The 13,546-nt window shown below is 71.6% G+C and overlaps 3 protein-coding genes across 3 annotated transcripts in view; 2 read left to right on the plus strand and 1 right to left on the minus strand.

Annotated features, from left to right (window-relative positions):
* Positions 1-6,851, plus strand: part of CELSR2 (cadherin EGF LAG seven-pass G-type receptor 2) — a 34,069-nt gene extending 27,218 nt beyond the window's left edge. The window contains 8 exon segments of the mRNA XM_075115318.1: positions 1,186-1,312; positions 2,173-2,295; positions 2,370-2,500; positions 3,526-3,614; positions 3,715-3,864; positions 4,248-4,454; positions 4,561-4,798; positions 5,934-6,851. Of these exon segments, the coding sequence (XP_074971419.1) occupies positions 1,186-1,312; positions 2,173-2,295; positions 2,370-2,500; positions 3,526-3,614; positions 3,715-3,864; positions 4,248-4,454; positions 4,561-4,798; positions 5,934-5,955 (1,087 nt within the window). The 3' untranslated portion in view covers positions 5,956-6,851.
* Positions 6,852-7,813: 962 nt separating this feature from the next.
* On the minus strand, positions 7,814-8,972 carry PSRC1 (proline and serine rich coiled-coil 1). Its single transcript, XM_075115959.1, is given in 6 exon segments — positions 7,814-7,819; positions 7,886-7,966; positions 7,968-8,159; positions 8,161-8,221; positions 8,800-8,857; positions 8,957-8,972. Coding segments are annotated over 6 exon segments (414 nt in total).
* Positions 8,973-10,859: 1,887 nt separating this feature from the next.
* PPIL1 (peptidylprolyl isomerase like 1) lies at positions 10,860-12,954 on the plus strand. Its single transcript, XM_075115314.1, has 4 exons — positions 10,860-10,969; positions 11,676-11,830; positions 11,914-11,982; positions 12,628-12,954. The coding sequence occupies exons 1-4, from the start codon at positions 10,914-10,916 to the stop codon at positions 12,846-12,848; spliced, it is 501 nt and encodes a 166-aa protein (XP_074971415.1). The 5' UTR covers positions 10,860-10,913; the 3' UTR covers positions 12,849-12,954.
* Positions 12,955-13,546: the final 592 nt, after the last annotated feature.

Genomic DNA, 13,546 nt, shown 5'->3' on the forward strand with positions numbered 1-13,546 from the left:
GTAGGGGCAGGAGCAGGGGCAGGGGTAGGGCAGGGGCAGGGGCAGGGGTAGGGGCAGGGGTAGGGGCAGGAGCAGGGGCAGGGGTAGGGGCAGGGGCAGGGGTAGGGGCAGGAGCAGGGGCAGGGGCAGGGGCAGGGGTAGGGGCAGGGGTAGGGGCAGGAGCAGGGGCAGGGGTAGGGGCAGGGGCAGGGGTAGGGGCAGGAGCAGGGGCAGGGGCAGGGGCAGGGGCAGGGGTAGGGGCAGGAGCAGGGGCAGGGGCAGGGGTAGGGGCAGGGGTAGGGGCAGGAGCAGGGGCAGGGTCAGGGGCAGGGGCAGGGGCAGGGGTAGGGGCAGGAGCAGGGGCAGGGGCAGGGGCAGGGGCAGGGCAGGAGCAGGGGCAGGGGCAGGGGCAGGGGTAGGGGCAGGGGTAGGGGCAGGAGCAGGGGCAGGGGCAGGGGCAGGGGCAGGGGCAGGGGCAGGGGTAGGGGCAGGAGCAGGGGCAGGGGCAGGGGCAGGGGCAGGAGCAGGGGCAGGGGCAGGGGCAGGAGCAGGGGCAGGGGCAGGGGCAGGGGTAGGGGCAGGGGCAGGGGCAGGAGCAGGGCAGGGGCAGGGGCAGGGGCAGGGGCAGGGGTAGGGGCAGGAGCAGGGGCAGGAGCAGGAGCAGGGGCAGGGGCAGGGGCAGGGGTAGGGGCAGGAGCAGGGGTAGGGGCAGGAGCAGGAGCAGGGGCAGGGGCAGGGGCAGGGGCAGGAGCAGAGGTAGGGGCAGGAGCAGGGGCAGGGGCAGGGGCAGGAGCCGGGGCAGGGGCAGGGGCAGGGGCAGGAGCCGGGGCAGGGGCAGGGCAGGGACAGGGGCAGGGGCAGGGGCAGGAGCAGGGGCAGGGGCAGGGGCAGGAGCAGAGGTAGGGGCAGGAGCCGGGGCAGGGGCAGGGGCAGGGGCAGGGGCAGGGGCAGGGGCAGGGGCAGGAGCAGAGGTAGGGGCAGGAGCAGGGGCAGGGGCAGGGGCAGGGGCAGGGGCAGGAGCCGGGGCAGGGGCAGGGCAGGGACAGGGGCAGGGGCAGGGGCAGGAGCAGGGGCAGGGGCAGGGGCAGGAGCAGGGGCAGGGGCAGGAGCAGAGGTAGGGGCAGGAGCCGGGGCAGGGGCAGGGGCAGGGGCAGGGGCAGGGGCAGGGGCAGGGCCGTGGGCAGGGGCTGACGGCGGTGCCCCCAGCTCCGGGCTGCAGACGGCCGTAGTGGTGCTGGCGCTGCCCAGCCTGGCCTGGCTCCTGGCCCTGCTCTCCGTCAACAGCGACGCGCTCCTCTTCCACTACCTCTTCGCCATCTCCAACTGCCTCCAGGTGGGCGGGGCCCCCCCACAGCCCCCAGACCCCGCTGCCCCCACACCCCTCCCACCCCTACATCCCCTACACAGGTTTTGCCCCCCGCACACCCCCTCGCCTCCCCATACCTCCTGAGCCTCCCTAAACCTTCTGCCCCCTATACGTCCCTGCGACGCCTGCTCCCTATATGTCCCCATGCCCCCTATAGCTCCTCATGCCCCTATACCTCCTCATGCCCCCTATACATCCCAATACCCCTATACCTCTATGGATGCCCCATGTCCCCACACCCCCTACAGCTCCTTTATCCCACCCGCTCTGTGCCCACTCCACCCCTATAGTACCCTATAGCTCCCTGTAGCTCCCTGAACCCCAACACCTCCACCCCCCACACCCGTGTCACCCTATACCTCCCCACACCCTGGACTGTCTCCATACCCCTACATCCCCCCTGTCCCTGTGCCCCTCCGCCCCGAGCTGCGCAGCTGGGGCCCCCCACAGGGGCATGGGGTGGGGAGGGGGATAGGACAGAGGCACCCCAGGAATGAGCCCCTCTCCTGGTGGGTGCACAGTGGGTTCCAGGGGTCCCTCACCTATTTTGAGGGGACACCCAGTGGGCACAGCGGGTCGCTCACCCAACTAAGGGTGCCAATGGGGGGCACCCAGTGGGCAGGATGGTCCCTCACCCAATTAGGGGTGCCAATGGGGGGCACTCCGCAGGCGGGGGGGGTCCCTTGCCATATCCAGGGTGCCAATGGGGGCACCCAGGGGGTATGGGGGGACCCTCGACCTGTCTGGGGTGTTGGTGGGGTCCCCAGAGTGTGCAGACAGGGGCTGGCTGGCCCCCCCATGCCCGCCTGCCCCACTCTCCATCTCAGGGCCCCCTCATCTTCCTCTTCTGCGTGGTGCTGAGCAAGGAGGTGCGGAGGAGCCTGCGGCTGAGCTGCACCCGCAGGCGCAGCCCCGACCCCGCGCTGGCCACCAAATCCACCCTGACCCCCGTGAGTGCCGGGGGGTTTGGGGGCGCTGGGGCACCCCCCCCACCGTGGCTGTGACACCCCCGTCCCCATGGCAGGCCTATGGCTGCGACAGCACCTACGTGGCGGGGCGGCTGTACCCGGCACCCACGGGCGGCTCCACCGGCTCCCTGCACAGCACCGCGCGCTCCGGCAAGAGCCACCACAGCTACATCCCCTTCGTGCGGCGGTACCGCGTGGGGCAGGGACGGCTGGGGCGGCGGGCGATGGGTGGTGGGGTGGCGGGGCGATGGGTGGTGGGGTGGCAGGGCGATGGGTTGGGGTGGCGGGGCGATGGGTGGTGGGGTGGTGGGGCGATGGGTTGGGGTGGCGAGGTGATGGGTGGTGGGGTGGCAGGGCGATGGGTTGGGGTGGCGGGGCGATGGGTGGTGGGGTGGTGGGGCGATGGGTTGGGGTGGCGAGGTGATGGGTGGTGGGGTGGTGGGGCGATGGGTTGGGGTGGCGAGGTGATGGGTGGTGGGGTGGTGGGGCGATGGGTTGGGGTGGCGAGGTGATGGGTGGTGGGGTGGTGGGGCGATGGGTTGGGGTGGCGAGGTGATGGGTGGTGGGGTGGTGGGGCGATGGGTTGGGGTGGCGAGGTGATGGGTGGTGGGGTGGTGGGGCGATGGGTTGGGGTGGCGAGGTGATGGGTGGTGGGGTGGTGGGGCGATGGGTTGGGGTGGCGAGGTGATGGGTGGTGGGGTGGCAGGGCGATGGGTTGGGGTGGCGAGGTGATGGGTGGTGGGGTGGTGGGGCGATGGGTTGGGGTGGCGAGGTGATGGGTGGTGGGGTGGTGGGGCGATGGGCGGTGGGGTGGCAGGGCGATGGGTTGGGGTGGCGAGGTGATAGGTTGGGGTGGCGAGGTGATGGGTGGTGGGGTGCTGAGTGGTGGGATGGTGGGGTGGGTGGCAGGGTGGTGCCCACCTACTGGTCGGGTGGTGGGTTGGTGGGGTGACACAGCAGTGGGGTGGCAGGATGATGGATTGGGCTGTCAGGGTGCTGGGTGATGGGTGGTGGGGTGACATGGCAGCGCAGTGACAGGGTGGCCTTACAGTGGGGTGGGAGGGTGCTGTGTTGGTGGGTGGCAGTGGCGGGGCAGCGGGGCGGTGGGGTGGGTGGCAGTGGGGGGGAGGTGGGGGTGGGGGGGCAGGGCGGCGGGACAGCAGGTGGGCGATGTGGCGGGGTGCCGGGGTGCAGGTGTCCCCTCTCTGGCAGCGAGGACTCGGGGCTGGCGGGCAGCCCGGGGCAGCGGGCACTGGCCGAGCCCGGGGGGCTCTTCCTCGACACCCAGGACCGACCTGAGGGTATGGCCACCGCGCATGCAACGAGTATGCCTGGCCTCAGCCCGGGTGGGGTGGGGGGTGTCCCCGGGCACCCCCTGAGCGGTGTCCCCCGCCCCCGCAGAGCATGACACAGACTCGGACAGTGACCTGTCTCTGGAGGATGACCGGAGCGGCTCCTATGGCTCCACGCACTCCTCCGAGAGCGAGGACGAGGGTCCCCCCGCCAGCTGGGACCCCCTGCCCGGACCCCCCCTGCCCCCCCCCGCCCCCGGTAATGCCAGCTGGGGGTGACACCCACTGGGGATGGGGGATGGGGTGTTGCTGGGGGACACCCAGTGGGCTTGGGGGGGGAGGCCTTGTCCTCTCTGAGCCGTGGGGGAAGCACCCTCTGGGTTTGGGAGGGGTCCCTCGCCCTGTTCCTGTGTGGATGGGGGGCACCCAGTGTGCGGGGGGGGGGGGGAGTCCCTCACCCTGGCTGGGGACACCCCGTGGGTACAGGGGATCCCTTGCCGTGGCTGGGGTGTCGATGTGGGGCATCCAGGTGTGGTGGTGAGGGTCCCTCACCCAGTCTGCGTTGCTGATGGGGGGCACCCAATGGAGATGGGTGGGGTGTCCCTTGCCCTGCTTGTCCCAGCAGCCCCCCCCCACCCGCAGGTGACAGCTTGGTGGCCCCGGGGCGGCCGTACTGGCCGGGGGAGTTCGTGACGACGGCCAGCGAGAGCGAGGGGCACGGGGGCAGTGAGACCCTGCGGGTGGAGCCGGCAGGGGGCGAGGGGTCCCCCCGGGGCGAACCCCCCCGCCACAACGGCGAGGCACTCCCCAGGGACACCCTGCTGCTGCCCCTGCCCCACCCTCACAAAGGTACGGGGTGCCCCGCACCCAAATGGGTGCTGTGGGGTGGGTACCCTCAAGGCTGGGACCCCCCCCCACCCCCAAAACCTGGGTGATGCCCCCCCCCATCCCGCAGGCATACTGAAGAAGAAGTGCCTGCCACCCATCAGCGAGCGGGGCAGCACCCAGCGCCTCGGGCCCCCCCCGCCGCCCCCCGCGGGCACCGCCGCCTCCTCGGGCAGCGAGGGCAGCCGGGTGGGGGGCACTGCGGCCCCCCGCCCCCGCCAGACCCTGCAGGAGCAGCTCAGCGGCGTCACCCCCATCGCCATGAGCATCAAGGCCGGCACCGTGGACGAGGACTCCTCCGGCTCTGAGTGAGTGCCCGAGGGACGGGTGCCGGGGCACCCACTGGGTGCAAGGGTTCCCACTGGGTGCAAGGATGACTGTTGGATGTAGGGGTCATCGCTGGGCGGCCGTCGGGTGCCAGGGTTCCCACTGGGTGCGGCACTGCTTCTTGGGTGCCCACTGGGTGCCAGGGTTCCTGTTGGGCACTCATTGGGTGTAAGGGTGGTTATTGGTTGTCCGCTAGCTGCCAGGGTTCCCACTGGGTGCCCATCAGGTGCCAGGGTCCCCATTGGGTGCAAGGGTGCCCACTGGACACCTGTCAGGTGCAAAGGTGTCTGTTGGGTTCCCAATAGGTGCCAGAGTTCTCTTTGGGCACCCATTGGGTGCAACACTGCTTCTTGGGTGCCCACGGGGTGCCACGGTTCCTGCTGGGCACTCATCGGGTGTAAGGGTGGTCGTTGGGTGCCCATCAGGTGTGAGGATGGCTGTTGGGTGCTGTTTGGGTGCCCGTCATGTGCAAAGGTGCCCACTGGATTTGACGATGTCCATTGGGTGCCATCGGGTGTGAAGTGGGTATGAGGGAGCCCACTGGGTTCCAGGGTGCCCATTGGCTCTAACTACCTATTGGGTGCCCATTGCCTGTCCTTTGGGTGCCCATGGGGTGTAAGGGTGCACACTGGGTGTGAGGGCTCCCATTGGGTGCCCATCAATTCTAAGGGTGCCCATTGGGTCCCCATTGACTGTCCATTGGGTGCTTATGGGGCACTGGGGTGCCCGGGAGGGCCAGGGTGGCACCACGGTGGGCACCGGGGGGGTGGGGGGGCTCCCTGCCCACGGGCACTAACCCTCCCTCTTCTCTCCTCTCCGCCCCCCCTTCGCCCAGATTTCTCTTCTCTCCTCTCCGCCCCCCCTTCGCCCAGATTTCTGTTTTTTAATTTTCTCCATTAACCGTGGGGGCCGGGGGGCTCCTGCCCCCCCACCACCCCCCCTCCATCTCCCCACCACCCCCGCCTGGGCGAGCTCCGGGTGCTGCGGGCGCAGAGGGCACCCTGGCACCCGCCTCACCCCCGATCATGCATCTGTCTGTCTTGTTTTTTATCCCCCACCCCACCCCCTTCGTGCGCACCCCCTGCCCGTCTGTCTGTGTGTCCCCCCCCACCCCAGGAGCGACGAGACGTCCATCTAACGGGGACTCGGCGGGCACCCCCCGCCCGTGCCACCGCGCCAGGGACCGGGGGGGCCGCTGCGCCGGGATGGGGTGGGGTGGGGGGGCAACACCGGCTTGGGGGTGGCACAGGGATGGGGGTGGCACCAGGAGGGGGCACAGAGCCGCAGACCGCCCCCCCCCACCCGCCCCATTGCACTTTGGATCCTGGCAGGGATTTGCCCCCCCACCCCCATTGGCATCAGGGTGGGGGGGGGGGTGTGTGTGGTATTGGGTGCCCCCCCACCCTGCCCCCCCCCAGCATCATCCACAGCCCCCATGCCCGGTGGAGGGTTTTATTTTAAAAATACATGAAAAATACAAAAAAAAGGATATATGAACTCCCCCCCTCCCTGCCATGGTGCCAACCCCCCCCCAGGTGGGGGCGGGGGGGGCACAGGGCAGGGGGGGGATTAGTTGAGGGGTGCAGGGATGTCTGGGCCCCCCCCCCAATACTTTGCCTGCCCCAGGGGTGAGTCTCAGGTGGTGGCACCCAGCGGTGGGTGGCACCCGGTGGAAGCTGTTGGGGGGGGTGAGGGGACCCCTGGGTGCTGGGGGGGCGGGGGGGGGGGGTTTCCTACTGCTGACGTAACCTTTTGTAATTAAAGCAAAATCCAACCTGCGCCTCTGCCTCACCCCGGGGGGCCCCGATTCTGCGCCCCCCCCACCCATGCCTCAGTTTCCCCAATCCCCCCTTCGTCACCCACACACCCAGATAGGGGGTGGGTCCGGGCACCCCAAGCTCTCTGGGTGATTAGGTGGGGGGGGCGTCACCTTGGGGTGCTGCTCACCGCCGTCTTCCGGGGGGGGCGGAGGCGGCTGGGGGGGGGGTCCCGGTTTGCACCCCGAGCCAGCAACCGGGGGGGCTGCCCGCACCGCCCCCCGCGCCTGCAGAGGGGAGAGCAGCCATGGGGTGGGGGAAACTGAGGCACGGGGGGGAGGGGGGGAGGTGACCCCATGCCCCAACCCCCGCCCCAGCAGCAGCACCCATCCTTACCTCTGGGTGACCCCCCCGCCGGGGTCCGGCCAGGGCGCCCTGGGGATGGCGCTGGGGGCGGGGGGGGCGGCTGGAGGGGGGCGGGGGGCGGCGGCGGCCCTGGGCGCGGGGCTGACGCGTGGTGGGGGGGCAGGGGGCTGCTCCCCCCCTCGCCCCTCGGCTGGCCTGGGGGGAGAGGGGGGATCGTGGGGGCACGGCGGGGGGCGCCCCGACGTCCCCCACCCCGCGGTGTGGCTTGGGGGCGGCTTTGGCACCCACTTGGCCCCCCTTCTCCTGCCCCATGGCGTGGCTCCCCCCTGGTGTGGGTGCCCCGTGACATGGGTGCCCCATAGCATGGGGTGGGCGCCCCCGTGGGGTGGGTGCCCTGTGGTGCAGGTACCCCGTGGTGTGGGCGTCCTGTGGGGTGGGTACCCCCATAGCATGGGGTGGGTGCCCTGTGGCGGGGGTGCCCCATAGCGTGGGTGCCCCCTGCCCGAGGCACTGCCCATGCCCCGGTTGTCCCCGTCCCTCCGCAGAGCCGGTACCTGCTGTCCCCACCCCGGGGGGGGCTCTGACTTGCCCCGGCTCGCAGCCCCCTGCCCCTGGGGAGGGCAAGGCCGGGGGAGGGGGCCACCCGGCTGGGGGGGGTCACCCTGGCTCCGGGGGATCCTTTGGGTGCCCGCGGTGGGGTGGCAGCTGGGCAACACCCTGGAAGCAGAGGTGGTGGGGAGGAGGAGGGGACAGGGACACCGCTCGGTGGGTGCCCCCGTCCAGCCACAGGGGGCCACAGTGCCCCTCTTGGGGGCATGACGGTGGCACTCAGAGCCCCCCCCACCCTACGAGGGGTTTTGGCGGGGGGGTGCTTTAGCCCTAGTGGGAGGTGTGGGGCCCATACTGGGAGCACTGGACACCCCCTCCCCAAAAGGTGTCACCTACCTTGCGGGTGCCGGGGCTGTTTGGAGGCAGCGGGGGACGCCGGGGGACTTGGTGGGGGGTCCGACTGGCAGCGGGGGGGGGTGGGGGTCCCACGCGGCTCCACCGTGGGCAGCAGCGCCCGCACGGGGCTGTCCCGCACCACGAAGGTCTCGCGGCGGGGGGCTGCGCGGGGGGCCGGCGGGGCGCGGGGGGGGGGCAGGTGGCACTGCTCCAGCTGGGCCGCCAGCCGCGTGGCCTCCCGCACCACCTCCTCCAGCCGGGCGCCGCGCAGGGGGGCTCCAGCGCCCGCCGCCCCCCGCCCCCTCCTCCTCCTCCTCCTCCTCTTCCTCCTCCCGGCTGCGGGGGGGGGGGGAAAGGCCAGCGTTAGTCCCTGTCCCGGCTCCCTGAGCGCCCCCCCCCCCCCCGCCAGTGTCACCCACCACCATGGCCAGGAGGTGGCATGTCCTCCCCCACGCCACCCAGAATGCCAGCCGTGGGATGGCACGTCCCCCGTGTCCCCCCGTAACGCCAGCCGTGGGGTGGCGCAGCTCCTGGGACATTCAGGGTCCCGGCCGTGGGGTGGCATGGCCCCCATGTCCCCCACGTCCCCATCCAGGGGGTGACACGTCCCCCACGTCCCCCATGTCCCCATCCAGGGGGTGACACGTCCCCCATGTCCCCATCCAAGGGGGTGACAACGTCCCCCATGTCCCCCCCATCCCCATCCAGGGGGTGACACGTCCCCCATGTCCCCCATCCAAGGGGTGACACGTCCCCCTGTCCCCCATCCAGGGGTTGACACGTCCCCCCATGTCCCCCCGTCCCCATCCAGGGGGTGACACGGCTTCACTGTCCCCCAAAACCTTGGCCACGGGGTGACAAGTCCCCCACGGCGCCAGGATGCTGTTTGGGGAGGGGGGTCCCCCCGCCCTCACCTGTCAGAAGGGGACAGGAACCCGAAGTCGAAGCTCTCCTCGGTGACGAAGCGGACGTCTGAGGGGGACGCGGGGGGTGAGCCCCGGCCCCCCAGCACCCGGGGAGGGGGACATGGGGGACACGGGTGGGGGACACGCGGCGCTGGCGCTGCCCTACCTCGCTCCTCGGCCATCGCCTCGGCGCCCGGCACAGGGGCTGCCTGGCGGCGAGCGGGGTGGGGGTGACCCCACGGACCCCCCTCCGTGTCCCCGACCCCGGCCCCCCGTGGGGCGCGCGGGTGACAGCGGCCGGCGCGCGGGGCACGGCACCCGCGGGGGCCGGGGACAATCGGAGCTTTGTGCCACCGGGGACGGCACCGGTGGCGCGGGGAGGCCGGGGGGGGGGGGCTGGGCCGGGGCACCCCCCGCGCCCCCACTCGCGAACCCCCCGCATGCTGCGCCCCGATCCCGGGGGTGTCCCCACTCCTGCACCAGGGGGGCTCGGCCCCCACACCAAACCTTTGGGGACCCCACACTGGGGGGGGGTCCCAGCCCCGCCCCCTGAACCCCGGGGGACCCCCAGACCCACACCCTGTTCCTGGGGGGGGACCCCAGCCCCAAACCGAGGGGTTCCAGCCCCCTACCACGATCCCGGGGGTTCCCAGCCCAAACCAGGGGAGTCTCAGCCCTGCCCCGCGAACCCCGGGGGACCCCAGTCCTGCACCCTGATCCCAGGAGGGGGACCACAGCCCCACACTCCGATCCCTGGGGGACCCCCAGACCCACACCCCAATCCCAAGGGGGGCCCAAGACCCACACCGAGGGGACCACAGCCCCACACTCCAATCCCTGGAGGACCCAAGACCCACACCCCAATCCCAAGGGGGGCCCAAGACCCACACCGAGGGGGTCCCAGCCCCGCACCCTATCCCTGGAGGACCCCAGACCCCACACCCCCGATCCCAAGGGGGACCCAAGACCCACACCGAGGGGTCCCAGCCCCGCACCCTATCCCTGGGGGACCCCAGACCCACACCCCAATCCCAAGGGGGGCCCAAGACCCACACCGAGGGGTCCCAGCCCCGCACCCTATCCCTGGAGGACCCCAGACCCACACCCCGATCCCAAGGGGGACCCAAGACCCACACCGAGGGGTCCCAGCCCCGCACCCTATCCCTGGGGGACCCCAGACCCACACCCCGATCCCAAGGGGGACCCAAGACCCACACCGAGGGGTCCCAGCCCCGCACCCTATCCCTGGAGGACCCCAGGCCCACATTAAGAGGGCCCCAGCCCCCAGGGGGAGGGGTCCCAGCCCCGCAACCCAATTTTTTGGGGACCGCAACCCCACACCCTGATCCTGGGCGGGGGGGGGGGGACACCCAGCCCCACAAGGAGGGGTCCCAGCCCCACACTAAGAGGGTCCCAGCCCCACATCCCGATCTCAGGGGGTCCCAGCCCCGTACCGACGGACCCCAGCCCCACACTCCGACCCCGGGGTGTCCCAGCCCCGCACCGGAGGGCTCCAGCTCCGCACCCCGATCCCGGCGGGTCCCAGCCCCGCACCCACGAACCTCAGCCCCACACCCCGGTCCCCGCTGGTCCCAGCCCCGCACCGACGGACCCCAGGCCCACACCGGGGGCTCCCAGCCCCGCACCCACGAACCCCAGCCTCGCACCCAAGAACCCCAGCCCCGCAGCGGGGGATCCCAGCCCTGCACACCGATCCCTGGGGGACCCCAGCCCCACACCGAGGGGTCCCAGCCCCACACCAGGGGGTCCCAGCCTCGCACCCCGATCCCGGGGGGTCCCAGCCCCACACCCGCCCCCCCAGCCCCACAGCGAGGACCCCCCCAGCCCCGCCCCCCAGGGACCCCCCCCCGCTCACCGCCGCCCGCCCCCGGATCCCGCTCGCCGCGCGCGCCGCGGGGGCGGGGATGGGGGCGCGTCCTGGGCGGGACGGGGCGGGGCCGCGTTCGAATTCCCCCTCCCCTGCGTCACAATAGCGGCGCGCCCGCCCGCCGCCCGGATTGGCTCCCCTCTCCTCCCCCGTTCCGCTCCCCCGCGCTCTCCCATTGGTGGCCGCCGGGAGGGGGCGTGGCCCAGGAAGCCCGCGCCGCCGGCAGTCCCGCAGCATGGCCGCCGTCCCGCCTGACTCCTGGCAGCCGCCCACCGTCTCCATGGAGACCACGTAAGGGGCGGGGCCGCTCCCCCCGGTACCGGTACCGGCAGCGGGCGGCCCTTCCCACCCCCGGCCCGCTCCGTGCCCCTCCGCCGGTACCGGGAGCTCCCCCGCCCCTCCCCGCCCCCCGCTACCGGCAGCCCCGGTGTGTCCCCGTCAGGCCCCGGCCCCCCCGGTACTGGACAGTCCCCATCGTCCCCCCGGTACCGAACAGCCGCCATTATCCCCCAATACCAGCCAGTCCCGGTTGTTCCCCGGTGTTGTTTAGTCCGCAGTCCCCCGGTCCCCCCCCCGGTACCGGGCAGCCCCTGGTGTCCATTAGCCCCCATCGTCCCCCGGTATCGGCCAGCCCCCCACATACCGGACAGCGCCCCCCAGTCCTAACCAGCCCCCCCAGTACCGGACAGCGCCCCCCACTACCGGCCAGCCCCTCCCATACCGGCCAGTCCCCCGCCCCCCCGGTACTGGACAGCCCCCCCCCATACAGGACAGCCCCTCCCCGGTCCCAACCAGCCCCCCCAGTACCGGCCAGCCCCTCCCATACCGGCCAGCCCCCGCCCCCCATCCCAACCAGCCCCCCCCCGTACCCCAGCGCCCCCCACCAGCCCCGTGTACCCTCTGGGCTGGTCTGAGCCCCCCGGGAGGGGCGGGGGGGGGGCACCCTGGGTGACCCTGCTCGGTGCCGGTGCCGGTGCCGGTGCCGGTGTGGCGGCAGGATGGGCCCGCTGGTGCTGGAGCTGTACTGGAAACACGCCCCCCGCACCTGCAAGAACTTCGCCGAGCTCTGCCGCCGCGGCTACTACAACGGCACCAAGTTCCACCGCATCATCAAGGACTTCATGGTGCAGGGGGGGGACCCCACCGGCACCGGTGAGACACCCCCTGCCACCGTCCCCGCCTCCGTGTCCCCCCCGGCCCACGGGGCCCGCTGACCTCCCTCGCCCCCTCCCCAGGCCGCGGCGGCGCCTCCATCTACGGCAAACAGTTTGAGGATGAGCTGCACCCCGAGCTGAAGTTCACCGGTGAGCCAAGACCCTCGTCACCGCGGGGTCGCGCACCCGGCCAGGGGTGGTGTGTCCCCCGGGACCTGGGCCGTGGGGTGGTGTGGCCCCCGCGTCCCCCAGGATCCCAGCTCTGGGTGGCATGTCCCCCACGTCCCCGGCCGTGGGTGGCATGTCCGCCATGATGCTAGAACCTTGCCCATGGGGTGGCATGTCCCCCAGGACCCTGGTCATGGGTGGCGTGTCCCCCAGGACCCCCAAAATCCTATCCATGGGATGACATGTCTCCCATGATGCCAGGACCTTGCCCATGGGACCACGTGTCTCCCATGTCCCCGAAGACCACATCCATGGGGTGACGTGCCCCCCATGACACCAGGAACTTGCCCATGGGTTGGCATGTCCCCCACATCCTCCAGGAGCCTGGCCACAGGGTGGCGTGTCCCCCATGTCCCCCAAGACCCCGTCCATGGGCTGACATGTCCCCTAAGACCGTGTCCATGGGGTGGCTTGTCCTCTGTGATACCAGGACCTTGGCTATGGGATGACATGACCCCTTATTCCCCCAAAGCCCACCCACAGAGTGGCATATCTCCCATGATACCAGACCAAAACCCCACAAAAGCAGAACATTAATGCCGTCTGTCCATCCATCATCCCCCGCAGGCGCCGGCATCCTGGCCATGGCCAACGCGGGGCCGGACACCAATGGGAGCCAGTTCTTCCTGACGCTGGGCCCGGCGCAGTGGCTGGACGGGAAGCACAGCATCTTCGGGAGGGTCTGCCAGGGCATGGGGGTGCTGGGCCGGCTGGCCATGGTGGAGACCAACGCCCAGGATCGGCCCCTCGACGATGTCAAGGTCATCAAGGCGTTCCCTTCGGGGTAGGGGAGCTGCGGGGTGGGGATCTTGGGGTCCCCCCCCGCCGCAATTTGTAGCACTCGGTTGTAATAAAAGAAGTGGGAAGCGGGTGGCGACACCCCCCCTCCCTTCACCATGGTGGGGTGTTTTTAGGGGGGCTGTGGGTGGTGGGGGGTGACACCCCCCCATCATGGTGGGGGACCAGGGGGCTTGTGTGCCCCCCAGGCAGCAGCAGGACATGGCAGGGGTCCCATGTGCCACCCCTCAGCCCTGGGGACATGGAGCTGTCACCAGTCCCAGCTGCTGGGGGGGGCAGAGTGGGGGGACCCAAGAGACCCCAGTTTACCCCCTCCCTCCCTGCCCCACCTCTGGGGAGGGCAAAGGGTGCTGCCAGCCCCCACCATGTTTGTGTCCCCCCGCCAAAGTGCCCTGGGACCCCTGGGGATGTCCCCCATCATGGGCCCACTGCATCACTGGGCTTCAGGTGGGTGGGGGGGGGTGGTGGTGCTTCCCCCCCCCAAACCTGGGCTGGGGTCCCCCACGCAGTGCTGGGGACCCCCGGACCAGCACGCGGTGTCCCCATGCACAGGGGGTCCCAGTGCCAGCACACACTGTCGTCCCCCCCAGCACCCAGCACTTGGTGTGTCCCCCCAGGTGGTTTTCGGGGCCCCAGAGCTGCCCTGGGGCCCTTTGCTGGTTCTGTAGGACCTACAATAACACCTGGG

The sequence above is a fragment of the Phalacrocorax aristotelis genome, chromosome 21 (genome assembly GCF_949628215.1).
Source record: "Phalacrocorax aristotelis chromosome 21, bGulAri2.1, whole genome shotgun sequence".
Taxonomy (NCBI): Eukaryota; Metazoa; Chordata; class Aves; order Suliformes; family Phalacrocoracidae; genus Phalacrocorax; species Phalacrocorax aristotelis.

Bases quoted from the DNA above. Each gene is read 5' to 3' on its own strand.
- PPIL1 (XM_075115314.1), top strand. From the start codon at position 10,914: ATGGCCGCCGTCCCGCCTGACTCCTGGCAGCCGCCCACCGTCTCCATG. The intron at 10,970-11,675 runs GTAAGGGGCGGG...GTGTGGCGGCAG, and splicing joins ACCGTCTCCATGGAGACCAC to GATGGGCCCGCTGGTGCTGG. The intron at 11,983-12,627 runs GTGAGCCAAGAC...CATCCCCCGCAG, and splicing joins CCCCGAGCTGAAGTTCACCG to GCGCCGGCATCCTGGCCATG.